The 15,398-nt window shown below is 61.2% G+C and overlaps 2 protein-coding genes across 2 annotated transcripts; one reads left to right on the top strand and one right to left on the bottom strand.

Annotated features, from left to right (window-relative positions):
* Positions 1-135: 135 nt before the first annotated feature.
* Positions 136-1,866, bottom strand: NDUFA2 (NADH:ubiquinone oxidoreductase subunit A2). The gene is made up of 3 exons (XM_075900054.1): positions 1,734-1,866; positions 1,311-1,417; positions 136-344 (listed from the first exon to the last, which is right to left on the bottom strand). Exons 1-3 carry the CDS (start codon positions 1,838-1,840, stop codon positions 253-255), a joined length of 306 nt encoding a protein of 101 aa, XP_075756169.1. The 5' UTR covers positions 1,841-1,866; the 3' UTR covers positions 136-252.
* Positions 1,867-1,974: 108 nt separating this feature from the next.
* On the top strand, positions 1,975-12,474 carry IK (IK cytokine). The gene is made up of 20 exons (XM_075900047.1): positions 1,975-2,097; positions 3,236-3,302; positions 3,771-3,863; positions 4,279-4,338; positions 4,943-5,110; positions 5,196-5,310; positions 5,732-5,802; positions 5,912-5,958; positions 6,216-6,379; positions 6,507-6,615; positions 7,139-7,178; positions 7,685-7,910; positions 8,559-8,577; positions 9,141-9,219; positions 9,534-9,614; positions 9,860-9,917; positions 10,508-10,596; positions 10,838-10,946; positions 11,248-11,282; positions 12,182-12,474. Exons 1-20 carry the CDS (start codon positions 2,082-2,084, stop codon positions 12,207-12,209), a joined length of 1,674 nt encoding a protein of 557 aa, XP_075756162.1. The 5' UTR covers positions 1,975-2,081; the 3' UTR covers positions 12,210-12,474.
* Positions 12,475-15,398: the final 2,924 nt, after the last annotated feature.

Genomic DNA, 15,398 nt, shown 5'->3' with positions numbered 1-15,398 from the left:
GAAAGTGGCTAAGTCCTGGACAAGACGTGGGTGGAACCTCAGGGGCTTTGCTCCCTCCTCAGTGACCCCAACACTGTGCTGGAGTCTGAGGAGCCACCTCCCAGGTTAGCACCTTGCTCAGAACAGACTCTCCAGCAGTTTGCAGACACGTTTTTATAGGCGATTAATAAGTTACAATTACAGGTGTACAGCTGCTCCAGCCACCCCATTCAGGCGAGGGCCCCGCACGTGTGGGGTCAGTTCTCTTGGCCTTCATGCTTTGCTGTGAACAAGGGTTTCCAGGGCCTTGGCCACTTGGTCCACATTGAGATTGTCCAGTGACACGCAGCTCTCTCTGCCGAACTCTGGGGGAAAGAGAATGACATGAGGCGGCCACCTTGTTCCTTCCCCAGGAGAGGCAGGGCCAGAGTTGTTCCCTAGTGCAAACGGTGGGTCATCATCCCTTTTCAATGGAGTCACCAGCACTGGCTTAGGCTTGCTGGGGCCCGGCCCTGACGCCACAGGGCATCAGTCCTGGGCAGCAGCGTACAGACAATGGGAGCTGCAAGGGTGTTGCTGAGAGGGGCAGTGGGTGGTGCTGGCTGGCTGTAGAACCAGCCAGAAAGGGGACATGCTGCTGCTTCCAGGAGCCACGTAGAGCCACAGCATTCAAGGAGCAGGACCAGCCCCATAGCCCACTTCTCAGTGGGAGCTTCAGGGCCAGATGCAGCCCGTGCCCTCCTCTGGTTTGAGCACTTCTGAAAGGCAGAGTCACTACTACTGCAAGTACCCTGATTTCTGCACTTCCTAACGAGTTAAACCCTAACCCACTTCCATTAGTCAAGGTTTGCCTTTATTTTTACAGTGTCTCTTTGCTTTCACCTTTCCCAAGGCAAGCAGGCCCTAACCTCATCTCTCCACTATGGAAACTCCCCCACAATGCCATTTGCACTGCTTTCCTGGACTGTGACCAGCTTATTGCTGGAAAAACGTAAACAACGAACAGTACTGCAGCACCTTCAAGACTAACAAAACATGCAGATGGGATCAGGAGATTTTGTGGGCACAACCCACTTCTTTAGTGTCATCTGAAGAAGTGACATCACCTGAAGAAGTGGGTTGTGGCCACAAAAGCTCATGATCCCATCTGCATGTTTTGTTAGTCTTGAAGGTGCTGCAGGACTGTTTGTCATTTAAGTTTTTCCAGGTACAGACTCACTCAGCCCCCCCCTCTGAAACGTCGCTGAATTTCTAGTTGATACAGGCCACAGCATTCTAGGCAACCTCAGAGCTAATGCCACCGGCGAGGGCAGGGCTCGCTCCCCACTCACCGTATCGCGCCCAGAGCTTGGGTTGCACATCCGAGCACTCCCGGATCAGGATGGGGAAGTCTGGGTTTGCCTTCTTCAGAGTCACGTAGTGCTGGTCAATGAAGTCCCTGCAACAGCAGCGTCAGGCCCCGGCCCCTTGGCACTTCCAAGGACAGCCGCGAATCGCTCCTGCTGCCCGATCTGCCTTACTCCGGGCCCCCCCCGGGTCCCACCCCCGCCGGCCCAGATCCCGCCTTCCCCCCCACATCCCTGCCGGCCCGAGTCCCGCCCCCCCGCATCCCCCCCGGCCCGGGTCTCGCGCCCCCCCCGCATCCCCCCCGCCCCGGATCCCGCCCCCCCCACTTCCCCCCCGGCCCGGGTCTCGCCCCCCCCCCCGGCCCGGGGTTGTGCCCGCGCGCCCCGGGGAGGCGGCCCCGCCCGCACCTGGCGCCCTGGCTGCCCGGCGCGCGCGGACACAGGTGGACCCGCAGCTCCCTGAGGTTCCTGCCCAGGCCGCCCCCGAGGCCCCGCACCGCCGCGGCCGCCGCCATCTTCCCAGCGCGCCGCCCCCTCTCCCCGCCAATCGCGTAGCCCGGAGCCGGGCACGGGCTGCAGCCAATCACAGCCCGCTCCGAACCGCGCCGGCCAATCCGCGGGCGGCAGTGCGGCCAGGTGGGGGCGGGGCCTCAGCTCCGTTCCGCTGCCTGCGCGGGGCATGCTGGGCCGCTGGCGCGCGGGGCATTGTGGGAAGTAGGGTCCGTGCTCGGCTGTGGCGTTGGCTGTGCGGGCAAGATGCCGGAGCGAGACAGTGAGTGTCGGGCCGGGGGGCGGGGCTCGGGCACGTCACGAGCCGCCGCGGGATCGGGCCCCGCCCGGCAGGACTGACACGGCCCCTCGCCCCGCCCGGCCCCCTCTGGGGGGGCCCGGGTCCTGTCCCGGGGGGGGCGTAGCGCCCGCCCCCCCCCCGGGGTCCTCGCGCGGCCGATCGGTTCCCGGCCTGCCCCGCTGGGGTCGCTCGGGGAGCCCGGGCGGTGCGTCCGAGCTGCCCCCACCCTCCCGCCGCTGGGACCGGCTCTGGACGGGCCCCTGTGCGGGGCGCTTCCAGCCACCGCGACTTCTCCGCTTAGACAGAGGCTGGGGGGTCGGGGTCTGTAAATCACGAGGGGGGCGGATAAAGAAAAGTTCTTCATTAGGTCCCATGACGGAAGAGCTAGAGGACACCAAATGAAGTTAATGGGGAGCAGGTTTAAAACGAATAAAAGTGTCTTCACACAGCGCGTAGTCAACCTGTGGAACTCCTCGCCAGAGGAGGCTGTGAAGGCTAGGACTAGCACAGAGTTTAAAGAGAAGCTAGATAATTTCATGGGGGTTAGGTCCATAAAAGGCTATTAGCCAGGGGGTAGGAGTGGTGTCTCTGGCCTCTGTTTGTCAGAGGCTGGAGAGGGATGGCAGGAGACAAATCGCTTGATCATTGTCTTCGGTCCATCCTCCCTGGGGCACCTGGTGCTGGCCACTGTTGGCAGACAGGCTACTGGGCTAGATGGACCTTTGGTCTGACCCAGTATGGCTGTTCTTATGGCTGCTTCTGGCGCTAAAATCACACGGAGCATTCCCTTCCCCAAGTGCTGGCCTGCCTCCAAGGGACTGGGTGCGATTCCCGAGCAGTAGCATTGACTTCTCCTGAGCTGATATAGCCTGTGAGGATCAGAGCGCGGACCAAGCTGAGAATGCCGGTTGGTCTGGTGGTGCGCTCTCTGAAGGGATGAACTGATTGCACTTGGGGGAGAGGGGAACTCTAGTTTTCTGTGGACTCCTCGCTGAAATCTGATTTTGATTCTTGTGTGGTTTGGTACCAGTAAGAGGCAAGGAATGGGATAGGTGTGGGCTTGGCAGCATAACATTCAGATTGGTAGGCATCAACTGCTCTCTTTTTTCCCTTCTCTAAGGTGAGCCGTTCTCCAACCCTCTGGCCCCAGATGGCCATGAGGTGGACGATTCCCACTCCTTCCATCAGTGAGTATAAAAGCTCTTTCTCTCTGTAGAGTGTGCTGTGGGAAGGAAAGATTTGGATACTGTTTCTGTGGTGCAGTCCGTCTCTTAGCACCCCAGAAACAGTTCATGCTCATCTAGTTTGACAGGCTGCATGACGCAGATAATCGATTTCGCCAGTGTGCCTAAGCCCAGTCACTTGTACCTAAACAAGGCATCACTTTAGAGAGTGCTCTGGCCTTGATTTAAAGACCCCAAGTGATGGAGAACATACCGCATCCCTTGGTAAGTCAGCCTCCCTGTTTGAAAATGTGCGTCTGATTTCCAGTTTGAATGCTGTGAAACTCCAGTGAATACGGGCAATCCAGTGCAGGCTGTAATGTCGCAATCTGGCCAGGCACCTGTGGGGAAAACCAGACAAATGTGCTCTCTGCAGGAGTGTGTGATGGTCTCGTTATTGTTACAGTGAAACACGATTCTTCCTCCTGCTAGGTCCAAGCTGACAAATGAAGATTTCCGAAAGCTTCTTATGACCCCACGGGCGACGCCAACATCTGCGCCGCCCTCCAAATCTCGCCATCATGAGTAAGTAGATTTCATGAATCTTTCACTGCTCTTGGACTGAACATGAGCTCCTCATTCTCAATCAGCTAGTGTACGTCCGACTCTCTTCCTCGCTCTCCGGTACCGACCTACTTGCTTTCTATGTTGTATGTACATTGCGGGTGGGGAAACCATAAAATCAGGAACACCGCGAATGAGAGCTTGGAAGTAATAGACTTACTGAAACCTGCATGGGAACCCCGAGGACTCTCATGTTGAGTCCTTCCACTTTCCCCCTCACTGTTGGTACAACTGAGTTAGGTGTAGATGTAGCTTTGGACACTAAGCGATTGACCTCTGAGGCCCAGATCCTGTGATTGCCGCCTCTAGTGCCTCTTGCTCCTGTTTTGTGGGTGTTGGCCGTTCGTGGTGACTGTGGTTTTTCTGTTTTCGTCAGGATGCCCCGGGAGTACAACGAAGATGAAGATCCAGCAGCTCGCAGGAGGAAGAAGAAAAGGTGACTGGGGAACGTGCTGTGTTGTATCAGAAGCCTCCTTCACCTGCCTGTCAGCCGCCGCTTTCTTTAGAATGAGGAAAGGGACCATAAGTGGCCTGGAATATCCGTGGGCTCTGGGCTGACAGGAAAGGACGCCCGTGATGTTAGAAGCATTCTATTAGGGGCGTTGTCGTTTTCACAGCCACCCCAGTGGCTGCACTAGGGGAGCAGTAGGATGCTACCACAGATAACTTAGCTTGCCCTTAGGAGGAGTGACGTGGCTGCTTTTTGTGGGGGTGTTAGGACAATGTGGGAGCGCTTACCCCATTCGGTATTTCCCTTCAAGTATTGAACTCATGGTGCATTTACGCCAGTGGTGGGCACCTGCGGCCAACTGGAGCTCCACCTGCAGCCCGCAGACCCCACACACTTCTCGAGCACTGGGGCACTGGAGCCCCACACTTCCTCCTCCTCCTCCCTCCCAGCGCTTTTGGAGCACCATGAATCTGCTGATTCGCCCTCTGTCCCCTCCCTCCCAGAGCTAGAACATCACACATCAGCTGTTTGCAGCTGTTGGTGTTGCCTGGCCAGTATTTTATAAGCACAACCCTGTGTCTGCCCCCAGCTACTATGCAAAGCTGCGTCAGCAGGAGATTGAGCGCGAGAGGGAGCTGGCTGAGAAATACAGGGATCGAGCCAAGGAGCGACGAGACGGAGTCAACAAAGACTATGAGGAAACAGAGCTGATTAGCACGACGGCCAACTACAGGGCAGTGGGCCCCACTGCAGAAGCGTAAGTGAGCGTGTGTCCGGGCAGTGGCCAGGGAGCTCCGGCCCAGAGAGGAGCTTGAGTAACATGCTCCCTCCTCGTTGCACAGGGATAAGTCGGCAGCTGAGAAGAGGCGGCAGCTGATCCAGGAGTCCAAGTTCTTGGGTGGTGACATGGAGCACACTCACTTGGTGAAAGGTCTGGATTTTGCGCTGCTGCAGAAGGTGAGTGCAGGCACGACGTCAGTAGGGCTTTGCTTCTCTGCAGCAGCGTCCTCGTCAGCAGGCTGGGCCACTGACCTCCATCCCCAGTGCAGCAAACAAATACTGGCCCCCGTTTACGTGGGGAAACCAAGTCACAAATTACGTCGGTCTGCATAATGATGCGGTGGCTGAAACCGGGAGTTCTTCTCTCAACCCCTCGCTCCCGTCCAGCAGTGGAACGCAGTGGGAAACAGCACGGCCAGGGGCTGCTTTGCACCCATTTGGCTTGTTCCTGGGTCAGGTTGCCCTGTGTGAGGCTGGGGTGGAGCACGGTGGGTCCATTGAAGGTGCTGGAGCCCAGGGAAGGGCTGGATGCTGCTCTTCTGCAGCGGGAGAAGCGGCTTGACAGCGTTTCCCCTCCCGTCTGTCTTGTTCTGAGCAGGTGCGTGCTGAGATTGCCAGCAAAGAGAAGGAGGAGGAAGAGCTGATGGAGAAGCCCCAGAAGGAAACCAAGTGAGTAAGAAGGCCGAGCCCTCCTCTGAGTGCAACGTAGCTGCCTCTGTAGGCCCTGGAGCAGGAATGGAAATGGCCCTTCTTCTGACTCTTTCCTCTCTCCTTTCAGAAAAGATGAAGATCCTGAAAATAAAATCGAATTCAAGACTCGTCTGGGTACGTACAAAGCCGCTGTCCTGGGGCGTGAGACGCTGGTGTGCAGAGAATAGGGAGGGCTGGGGGGAATCATGCTCTGGAGGACACTTAGCAGGTCAGCTGGGGGCTTGCCCTTGGGCCGGTTGTGTAGGACTCAGTGGATTGGCGAGGGGCTGGCAGATCGGTTGGGTTCTCAGGAGGCAGGTGGAGTCTCTGGGCAGCAGTCAGGGGGTGTTTGGTTTCCTCCTCTGGAGCTGCTGTGTGTGACGCTTCCCCAGGTCGCAACGTCTACCGCATCCTGTTCAAGACGAAGGCGTACGAGCGGAACGAGCTGTACCTGCCGGGGCGGATGGCCTACGTGGTGGATCTGGATGACGAGTACGCAGACACGGATATCCCCACCACCCTGATCCGGAGCAAAGCTGACTGCCCCACCATGGAGGTAACTAAGCCGCTCGTGGGCCCTGCCTGCCTTGGCTCTAGCTCGGGAGCCTGGCAGCACGGATGGGCTGCGCTTCCTAGGGGCTCTCTTCCCGGAGAGTCAGTCCTCTCGGCGCTTTCTCCTCCAGGCACAGACCACGCTGACCACAAACGACATCGTCATCAGCAAGCTGACTCAGATCCTCTCCTACCTGAGGCAGGGCACCCGCAACAAGAAGCTCAAGAAGAAGGACAAAGGTAGCCCAGAGGGGCGGAAACGTCGTAGCTAGAAAAGTTACTGGCCAGGCTGTGGCCAGCTGCCGGCTGGGGCTTGATCTCTGTGAAATTACAGAGGAGCAAAGGGAGCTGCGTGGGCCGTAGCAGGGCTGGGGGGCGGCTCCATGGGGCAGGGTTGTTAGAAATGAAGCGATGGCTCCTATCAGGCCATAGGGGACAGAATGAGGCGGGCGGCGTGGTGTGGCTCCCGATGGCGTGGTGGGCCCCCTGCGGAGAGCCGGGGAATCACTGGTTAGTCTGAGAGAGCAGGCTCTAAATGGGGGTTGCACGGGGCCTTTCGGGCTCAAGGGAGTCCCCATCCCTGGCCACGCGAGAGGGGGGGGAGTTGTAGGGGGCAGCTCTGCCTGCGAAGAGGTGTACACGGGGCCGGGGGCCGGCTGGAGCCCTGCTCTCCAGAGCTCGGTGGCGGGTTGGCCAGGGCAGGGGTGCAGAGAGAGCAGGCCCCGGGCGGGCTGACTTGACGGCTGCTGCCTTCTGCCTGCAGGGAAGCTGGATGAGAAGAAGCCCCCCGAGGCCGACATGAAGTAAGTGACCCCTCGGGGGTGCGGGGCTGGCCTCTGGCTCTCCCTTGGCCGCTCGCACTAGGGAGGTGGGGGTCAGGGAGCTGCTTGGTGTTTCTGTGGGGAGAGGCTGGGTTGGTTTGGGGAATCGGAGGGAGGCCGGGGGCTCTGTTGGGCCCGTTACTTTATACAGGGCTTCCGAACGGAGAGTTCCCCCGTTCCCTTCCGGCTGGGGAGAGCTCAGGAGACCCAGATGAGGGGGGGAGATGGGTTTGGCCGAACCGTGAAATGCCTGGTGTGCCTGCGGCGCCCTCAGCCACGGGAGGGGGGTGCGGCTCCCGGCGTGCCGAGCACAAGGCTCTTGTGCGGAGAGAAATGTGGTAGATGAGCACAGGGGAGCAGCTGGCTGGGACTTTGCAGGTGCTGTAGCCGTCTCTGGATTCATGCTGCTTGCTCCCGGTTAGCCTCCCGCTCCGAGGGGCCGGTCTGTGGCCTGTACCATGACCCCAGTGCTAACATTTCACCTGCAGTATCTTTGAAGACATTGGTGACTACGTGCCAACCGCGGCGAAGGTGCCTCGGGAGAAGGACCGGGAGCGGTACCGGGAGCGAGACCGGGAGCGCGAGAGGGAGCGAGACCGGGAGCGGGAGCGCGAGAGGGAGCGGGAGCGGGATCGCGAGAGGGAGCGGGAGCGGGAACGGGAGGAGGAGAAGAAGAGACACAGCTACTTCGAGAAACCCAAAGTTGATGACGAGGTGAGTTACAGAAGGTCCCACCAGGCTTCTGCTTCGCCCAAATGGGCCAGGCCTCTCCCAGCCCCGGGGGCTCCGTACCGCGCCTCGCTTCCAACGCGGGTACGGCCTAGGACCGTCGTGGGCAGCGGCACCTGCCTCTGCAGGCTGCTCATGCTGCAATGAGCGTACCCCTCCCAGGAGCCCTGGCAGCCTGCTCCATCTCCCCGTGCTGTTCTGCGATGGAGGCTGAGCAGGGATGCGCTGTGGGAAATCCAGGCTGATGCGCTCTGGAGGACGTGAGGTTTTGAATTGCCCCGGCCCCTGGGCGGAGGTCGCCTGTTTGGGGCAGGAATGGGCTGGCTCAGCCCCGCCCCGCGAGCGCAGGTGGATCCGAGTGCCTGTCTGAGGGGTGTTGCTGCTGCCCAATAGCCCAGCTCCCGTGTGCCCAGTGTCTCGCTGATCAGCCCTTGGTGGGAAGGCCGGGCACCGCCACCTTCCTGCAATTGCCTGGGCAGGCGGGGCCGAAAGGCGCTTCTTCCCTGGCGCGCGCTGAAGGCTCAGCCCTGCGACCCTTGCGCAGCTGGGCTGGGCCGGGCCAGGCCGGGCCCCAAGGCCTCTGTGTGCTGTTTCCTCGCCCGCCCCAGTAACGTTCTCCTCTTCCCTTTGCAGCCCCTGGATATCGACAAAGGTGAGTTGCTGTGTGTGGCGCGTGGCAGAGGGAACTGAGTTGCAGCCCACAGGAGGGGCCTCCAGGTCCTACTGGCTGCGTGGCGAGCCGAGCTCCTGGCCCTGCCAATCCAGGCCCATAGGCCCCGAAGCCTCCAGCAACTGGGGCCCGTCTGGCTCCGGAAGATTGGGAACGGGCTCAAGAGCATTTTGCTCTGGGGCTCAGGTGCGACTCTGGCCAGGGCTGCCGGTGCCTGACATGCATTCCCACCGGGCATGGCCGGTCAGCTGGGTCTCTGCTTGAACGGGGCCCGTCCTGCTGGCATTAGTCCGCAGGTCCCAGCAGGAAGGCCTGACTCGGTGGGCCCTGCCTGGACTGACCTTTACCTTTGGGGCGGGGTTATTTCCTCCTTGGTGGGTCTCCCCAGTGGCCCCTGGCTCACCCGCGTGATTCCGTTAGCCGCCAACGGCGCCTCTTCCAGGTGCTCTCGGCGAGGTCTCCGGCCAGCCTGTGCGCTGCGCACAGGGCCGTGCCCCTGGCTGCCCCGGGGAGGGTGAAGTCTAACAAGTCGTCTGTGTCCACAGGGCCGGGCTCGGCTAAGGAGCTAATTAAATCCATCAACGAGAAGTTCGCTGGAGCCGCTGGCTGGGAGGGAGCGGAGTCATATCCTTCACGCTCGCGTGTCGCCTGGCTGGTGGTGGGGCCCCGGGTGTGTCTCGCTGGGTGTGGCTGGGCGTCTGCGGCAGGAAGGGACTCCCCCTCCTCCCGGGGGGTCACGCTCGGGGAGAGGAGGGCTGCCTGGGAAAGCCACCCGCACGGTGTGTCCCTTGTGGTCTGTCGGATCCGAGCCTTGCGCCTCGCCTGGTACGGCCCAGCATGGCGGGGCTCCAGTGGGCGTGGGCCTTGCCCTGCCTGCCGCCCACGCTGGCTCTGTCCGCGCGGGCCGTTCCTGCTGCCTTTTCCTTAGCACGCGGCACGCTGAAGAAGCCGGAAGACAAGAAGCAGTTGGGTGACTTCTTTGGGATGTCGAACAGCTACGCCGAGTGCTACCCTGCCACGTAAGGGCTTCCTGGGGCCGGGGCGCCATGCGCTGGGGCTTGGGCGGAGCTCGGGCTGTGAGCGGCACTTGCCAGGCCCTGCCGGCTGGTGGGCGCTCGGCTTGGGGAGGGAGCCGATGCTCCGTGCGGCCCGGCCAGCGGGCAAGTCGCGTGTCCGTAGAGTCCTTCGCTGCCGGCCCAGAGTCTGAGAACCGCGGTTCAGAGGGCCAGCCTGCGTCTGCCCTGCTCACCCCCTCTTCTTTCAGCATGGACGACATGGCTGTGGACAGCGACGAAGAGGTGGACTACAGCAAAATGGACCAGGTATTCCCGGGCTTTGACTGCCAGCCCCTGAGGAGCCGGCTCCAGGGACAGGCTCTGGGCAGGGTGGGGCCTCCTGGCTCCACAGTGTAACTTTGTGTTTCTCTGCTCCTGATCTGTTTGCTGGGGGAAGGGGAGATGAAAATGACCAGCCCTGGCTGCAGGGGGTTCTAGTTGGCTCCTGGCCTGTCACTCCTCTTAGCTTTGCTCACGGGCCTTTGCTTATTGCTGCCTCCAGCCTTCCCGCCCCAGGGGGTGGGGGAGCAGGAGCCAGCCAGTGAGCAAAGATGAACCAGAGACTCCAGCTCAAGACCTGCTGCTCCTGAGAGCAGGAGCCGGGAGAGGGACCCCACTGGGTCCAGGGACTGGCCTCTCGGGGCAGCTCTTCCTAGTTCTGGGCGTGTTCCTGGAAGCCTCTCCCATTGGAGCTGCGACCCGAGAGGCGGCCTCCAGGAGCTCCCAGAGCCCTGTGGCCCTGCTGTGGGGAGAGGAGACTGCTCCCTGCTCCCCTGCGGGGTTTGGAGTGAGATCCCCCAGCCTGTGCGTCTCCCCTGGCCCGTGTTCTGCGCACCCACCCCTCTCTCCTGCTGCAGGGTAACAAGAAGGGGCCCCTGGGCCGCTGGGACTTCGACACGCAGGAGGAGTACAGCGAGTACATGAACAACAAGGAGGCTCTGCCCAAGTAAGTCGGCCTTCCCGGGAAGGTGGGCGGGGGAGGAACCCCCGGGTGGGCAGAGCAGGGTGCCTAATAGGGGCACAGCTGCTGCCTTGGTCCTGGGGCAGGACAGTCCTTCGGCAGTCGCCCTCTGAGTCGTGCCTGGCCTGGGGAGATGAGCCCTAACCCGGTCCAGTAGCAGGCAGCCTGGCTGGTCTACAGCCACCTGGCCAGTTCTCCGCGCTGAGCTCCCCTCTCTGTGCCCCAGAGCGGCTTTCCAGTACGGAATCAAGATGTCGGAGGGCCGGAAAACCCGCCGGTTCAAGGAGACCAACGACAAGGCTGAGCTGGACCGGCAGTGGAAGAAGATCAGTGCGGTGAGTGGGCGGGGGGGGGGTCGGTCCTGCACTTGAACAGTCGGTGCCAGAGAGGCTCCTGCAGGTTCTGTGCCCGGTTCAGCTGTCTCCGGTGTTGGCAGATGTCCAGGGGCCCCGCCCTCATTCCTCCAGCTCCCCCCCCCCCCCCCCCAGGGCTAACGTGCACATGGGCTGGGTCGCGCACAAGGATCCCTGAGCCATGTGTGCTCCTGCCTCTCCCGGCCAAAGTACCCTCAAGCTCCCTGCCCCGGGGTCTCTGAGCTGCTCCTGTGCCCTAAGGGGGCCTGTGCTCTCTCTGCAGATCATTGAGAAAAGGAAGAAGTTGGAGGCTGATGGGTGAGTGGAATCTCCTCCGCGTTCATGTGACGGGGTCACCGGGGAGTCGGGCAGCACCCGCCCTGGGCTCTGGCCGGCTTTGTCCCCTCCACAGGGCCCAGCTGAGCTGGGTGGAGGAGGGGCCGAGGTTCTGCAACACACCGCTCCCCCCCCATCTTCATCCCTGAGCGACTAGCTGTCTTGCTGCAGTGCCCCGAGGCTCAGCCAGGCTCTGTACAGGAGAAGACCCTTCCAGTTGCTACCGCTACACTGGCCAGCCCTCGCCCGCTGCTCCTCCCCGCTCCCCAGACGGTGCAGCCCCTGGGAGAAAGCTGCCCTGAGATGCACGTCCTCCGGGCTGTGGGTCGACCCCACCTTTCAGTTGGGCAGGGCTCCCCCTCGGTCAGGCGGAGCAGGCCTGGGCACGGGGGCTCTGAGCTAGCGGGGTCAGAAGTGAAGAGTTTATGCCCCCCCGGCCCTTCTCTGGCCTTGACCGTGGCACGACGGGCTCTCCTGAAGCCCCTCCGCTCTTCACCAGCCCAGGAGCGCCAAAGAGCAGCTAGGTTGGGCTCTGCCCCAGGCTACCCTGAGGGTGGCTTGGGCCTGGTGGCAGCGTGGTGTCATGGCAGCCAGAGGGCCCTCCGTGCTCGGCTTCCTCCCTGCGCTGCAGGGTCCCGTCCTCTGGCTTGTAGTTGCCTTGGAGAGCTGAGCAAGGCCCGTGGCGTCTCTGCGTGCTGCCCTGCCTGGGAAGGCGGCTCCATGCCTGCAAGGTGGGGCGGGGTGGGGTGGGGTGCGCCCTCCGGCTGGTGCGCAGCAGGAGTGTTCGCTCCATCAGGAGCCAGGCTGAGGGCAGCCCCAGCGGCTGGTGGGCCTAGGCTGCGTGGAGTCTGACGGCCGCCCTCGGGTGTCTCTGGTTTCAGGGTGGAGGTGAAGAGGCCGAAGTACTGAGGGGCCAGCCCAGTCCCCGGCTTTGCCTGGCAGCTCTGGGCCTCTGCTTCCTGGACACTTTGGCTCTTGTTTTTATGAAACGCTGCAGCTCTGGATCCTGTCGCAAGCTCTGCTCCCTGCTCTCAGGAAGGAACAGGTGGGGGGGGGGGATGTCTCCTCTCCCGAGGGGCCTGGTGCCAGCAGCCTGGTAGTGGCTGTGCACCCAGGTTGTGCCCCTCCCTCTGGAGTAACCTTCAGGCTGCAATAAAATTGCGCTCAGTGCGTGTGTCTGTCTCTGCGTTTGCCTTTCGGGTTGCAGAGGCGATGGGGGGGGCGGAGGTGGGCGGGGCTGTCTGGGGGAAGCTTGTGAGGTTTCCTTTCCCTCCTGTGGGGGCTCTTGGGGCCTTGCCCATTTGGAACAGCTGGGGGCTGACGCATAAGACAAACCTTGCCATCGCTATGGGTCCAGAGTCAGCGCCATGCGGGCCTACAGCCACGTTCGGTGGAGCTCTTGAACCTCTTCCATGGGGCCAGCCACACTCCAGCCTCCCCAGGGGTGCCCCTCACTGGCCCCCAGACAATCCCTGGGCCCAGTGTGTTTGGCAGGAGGAAGGGAAATGCCCCCTTGGAATCTGGGCCACAGTGACCCAGTACTGTGCCAGACGGGCAGGCACCCCCTAGAAAAGAGGCTTAAAAATATGAACTCTCCCCCCACAAGAGAACGGGGCCCAGAACCTCGCTGTGCGATTTTTTCAGCCTTCTGCCAGGAATTGCTTTCCCAGAGGAGGGATGTTTTGGAAGCTTTTCGCTGGGTCTCTGCCCCCTGGACTGCTGCGTGGCAGCCACGAGCATGCGCTAGCTCCCACAAACTAGCACAGTATGGCCTAGATCCCAGCAGCGGGGAGGAGGGGACAAGTGCTGGAGAAGCTCTGGGTCCTGCTTCTGTATCGGCCTGACACCGCCCCCCAACCCCCCGCAGTCTTGCAGGCAGAGCACAGACTAGCCGGCAGGGCGGGGGCCAGGAGAAGACGGAACCAGCTTTTCAATCCGTGTTAGCGGGGGAGAGGGGGCGCAGAGCTTGGACACAAAGCAGCCCAGGGCGCCCGTGCCTGGCTGGGGAGGGGAGAAGCCAGGGGAAGCGAGCAAGCCCCATGGCCGCTCCCTTGGGGTTCGGCGTTGGCCGCTGCAGCCCTTGATCGCCGGGCGGGCGCTGATTCTAACCCAGCTGCTCGGGTTGCAGCCAGGAGCCGAGCGGCAGCAGCCTCCCAGCGCGGGGGACAAAGCGAAACGCGCCCGGCTAGAGGGGAGGCAGGACCGTGTCCCGCGGCGGTAGGACACTTAGAGGGGCCGCAGCCCCCACACATGGTGCCTGGGCTGCCCCGCCCCCAAGGGGCTCAGGGAGGGGAGTGGGACTTGCACGCTGGTCCCCCCCCCAGTCAGCCGGGGGCCCCGCACCTCTGGCGCCGCCGCTCCCCGCGGCCCGGCTGGACACGCAGCTGGCGCCGAAGGCGGCGGAGCCTCCATGGCCGTCGGGGGGGGGACCCCGCCTGGCGCTTATCGAGCAGAGCGCGGGGGCGGGGGGCGCGCGGGGACACCCCCGTCCGTCCGTGGGGAGCGGCCCGGCACCGCGCCCCGATCCGGAATCGGCTGGTGCTCCCCTGGGCGCGGGTCGGTCCTGGCAGGGGCCCCCGCAGAGCCGCTTGCGGGGCGGGGCTTGCCCCTTAAAGGGTCCGTCTTGCGTCACTCCTGGCCCCGCCCCGAGCAGCTCTTCTGGCTCGTGGCAGGCTCCTCCCCTCGGGCCGGCTCTAGCTCAGCGGTTACTTCGTGGTTCTAACTTGTTGGAAACCCAGCCACTAGGGTTCGAGACCCGCGGGCGCTGCCCGGCCTTTTGCCCGCGGCTGCCACTGTACCCCTCGGCACACGGCCCGAGCTCAGCCCTGTCGCTCCAGGCTGCCCCCTGCCACCCATTTGCCTGGACTAGCCATGGGGGCCGTGCCCGGGAACACTGGAAAAGTTTGCGGATGATACGAAACTGTTTAGGACAGTCAAGGCAGAAGCAGACTGTGAGGGACTCCAAGAAGATCTCCCCAAGCTCAGTGATTGGGCAGCAAAATGGCAAATGAAATTTAATGTGGATAAGTGTAAAGTAATGCACATCGGGAAAAATAACCCCAACTATACGTACGGTATGATGGGGGCTAATTTGGCTAAGACAAATCAGGAAAGAGATCTTGGAGTTATCGTGGACAGGTCTCTGAAAATGTCCACACAGTGTGCAGCAACGGTCAAAAAGGCAAATAGGATGCTAGGAATTATTAAGAAAGGGATAGAAAATAAGACCCAGAATCTCTTACTGCCCCTGTATAAAACTATGGTACGCCCACATCTTGAATACTGTGTACAGATGTGGTCTCCTCACCTCAAAAAAGATATTTTGGCCTTGGAAAGGGTTCAGAAAAGGGCAACTAAAATGATTAGGGGTTTGGAACGGGTCCCATATGAAGAGAGGTTAAAGCGACTGGGACTTTTCAGTTTAGAAAAGAGGAGACTGAGGGGGGATAGGATAGAGGTCTATAAAATCATGAGTGGTGTGGAGAGGGCGGATAAAGAAAAGTTATTTATTAGTTCCCATAATGGAAGACCTAGAGGACACCAAATGAAATTAATGGGGAGCAGGTTTAAAACTAATAAAAGAAAGTTCTTCTTCACACAGCGTGTAGTCAACCTGTGGAACTCCTTGCCAGAGGAGGCTGTGAAGGCTAGGACTAGAACAGAGTTTAAAGAGAAGCTAGATAATTTCATGGAGGTTAGGTCCATAAAAGGCTATTAGCCAGGGGATAGAATAGTGTCCTTGGCCTCTGTCTGTCAGAGGCTGGAGAGGGATGGCAGGAGACAAATCGCTTGATCATTGTCTTCGGTCCACCCTCTCTGGGACACCTAGTGCTGGCCACTGTTGGCAGACAGGCTACTGGGTTAGAAGGACCTTTGGTCTGACCCAGTACGGCCGTTCTTATGTTCTTATGTCCTAGTGGCGCCACCCTCCCCCATAGTCTGGCTCCTGAGGTGGCCGCCTCAGTTGGCTTCATGGTAGGGCCAGCCCTGGGGGTGGCGCCAGCCGTAGTTAGGTTCCAGAGTGCGCCAGTCTAGCAACAGGGGCGGCTCTCAACGGATTCACTAACCCTTCATGGAGCCTAGTAGCCCTGCTCTTCT

The sequence above is a fragment of the Pelodiscus sinensis genome, chromosome 17, assembly GCF_049634645.1.
Source record: "Pelodiscus sinensis isolate JC-2024 chromosome 17, ASM4963464v1, whole genome shotgun sequence".
NCBI classification, from domain to species: Eukaryota; Metazoa; Chordata; order Testudines; family Trionychidae; genus Pelodiscus; species Pelodiscus sinensis.
The sequence above is the reverse complement of the archived record's forward strand: the minus strand, read 5'-3'. Positions and strand labels throughout refer to the sequence as shown.

Coding starts and splice junctions, on each gene's coding strand:
- IK (XM_075900047.1), top strand. Junction 5,311..5,731: donor ATTTTGCGCTGCTGCAGAAG/GTGAGTGCAGGC, acceptor TGTTCTGAGCAG/GTGCGTGCTGAGATTGCCAG. Junction 9,615..9,859: donor GCCGAGTGCTACCCTGCCAC/GTAAGGGCTTCC, acceptor CTCTTCTTTCAG/CATGGACGACATGGCTGTGG.
- NDUFA2 (XM_075900054.1), bottom strand. CDS start 1,840: ATGGCGGCGGCCGCGGCGGTGCGGGGCCTCGGGGGCGGCCTGGGCAGG. Junction 1,418..1,733: donor CCGGGCAGCCAGGGCGCCAG/GTGCGGGCGGGG, acceptor CTGCTGTTGCAG/GGACTTCATTGACCAGCACT. Junction 345..1,310: donor CAAGCTCTGGGCGCGATACG/GTGAGTGGGGAG, acceptor TCTTTCCCCCAG/AGTTCGGCAGAGAGAGCTGC.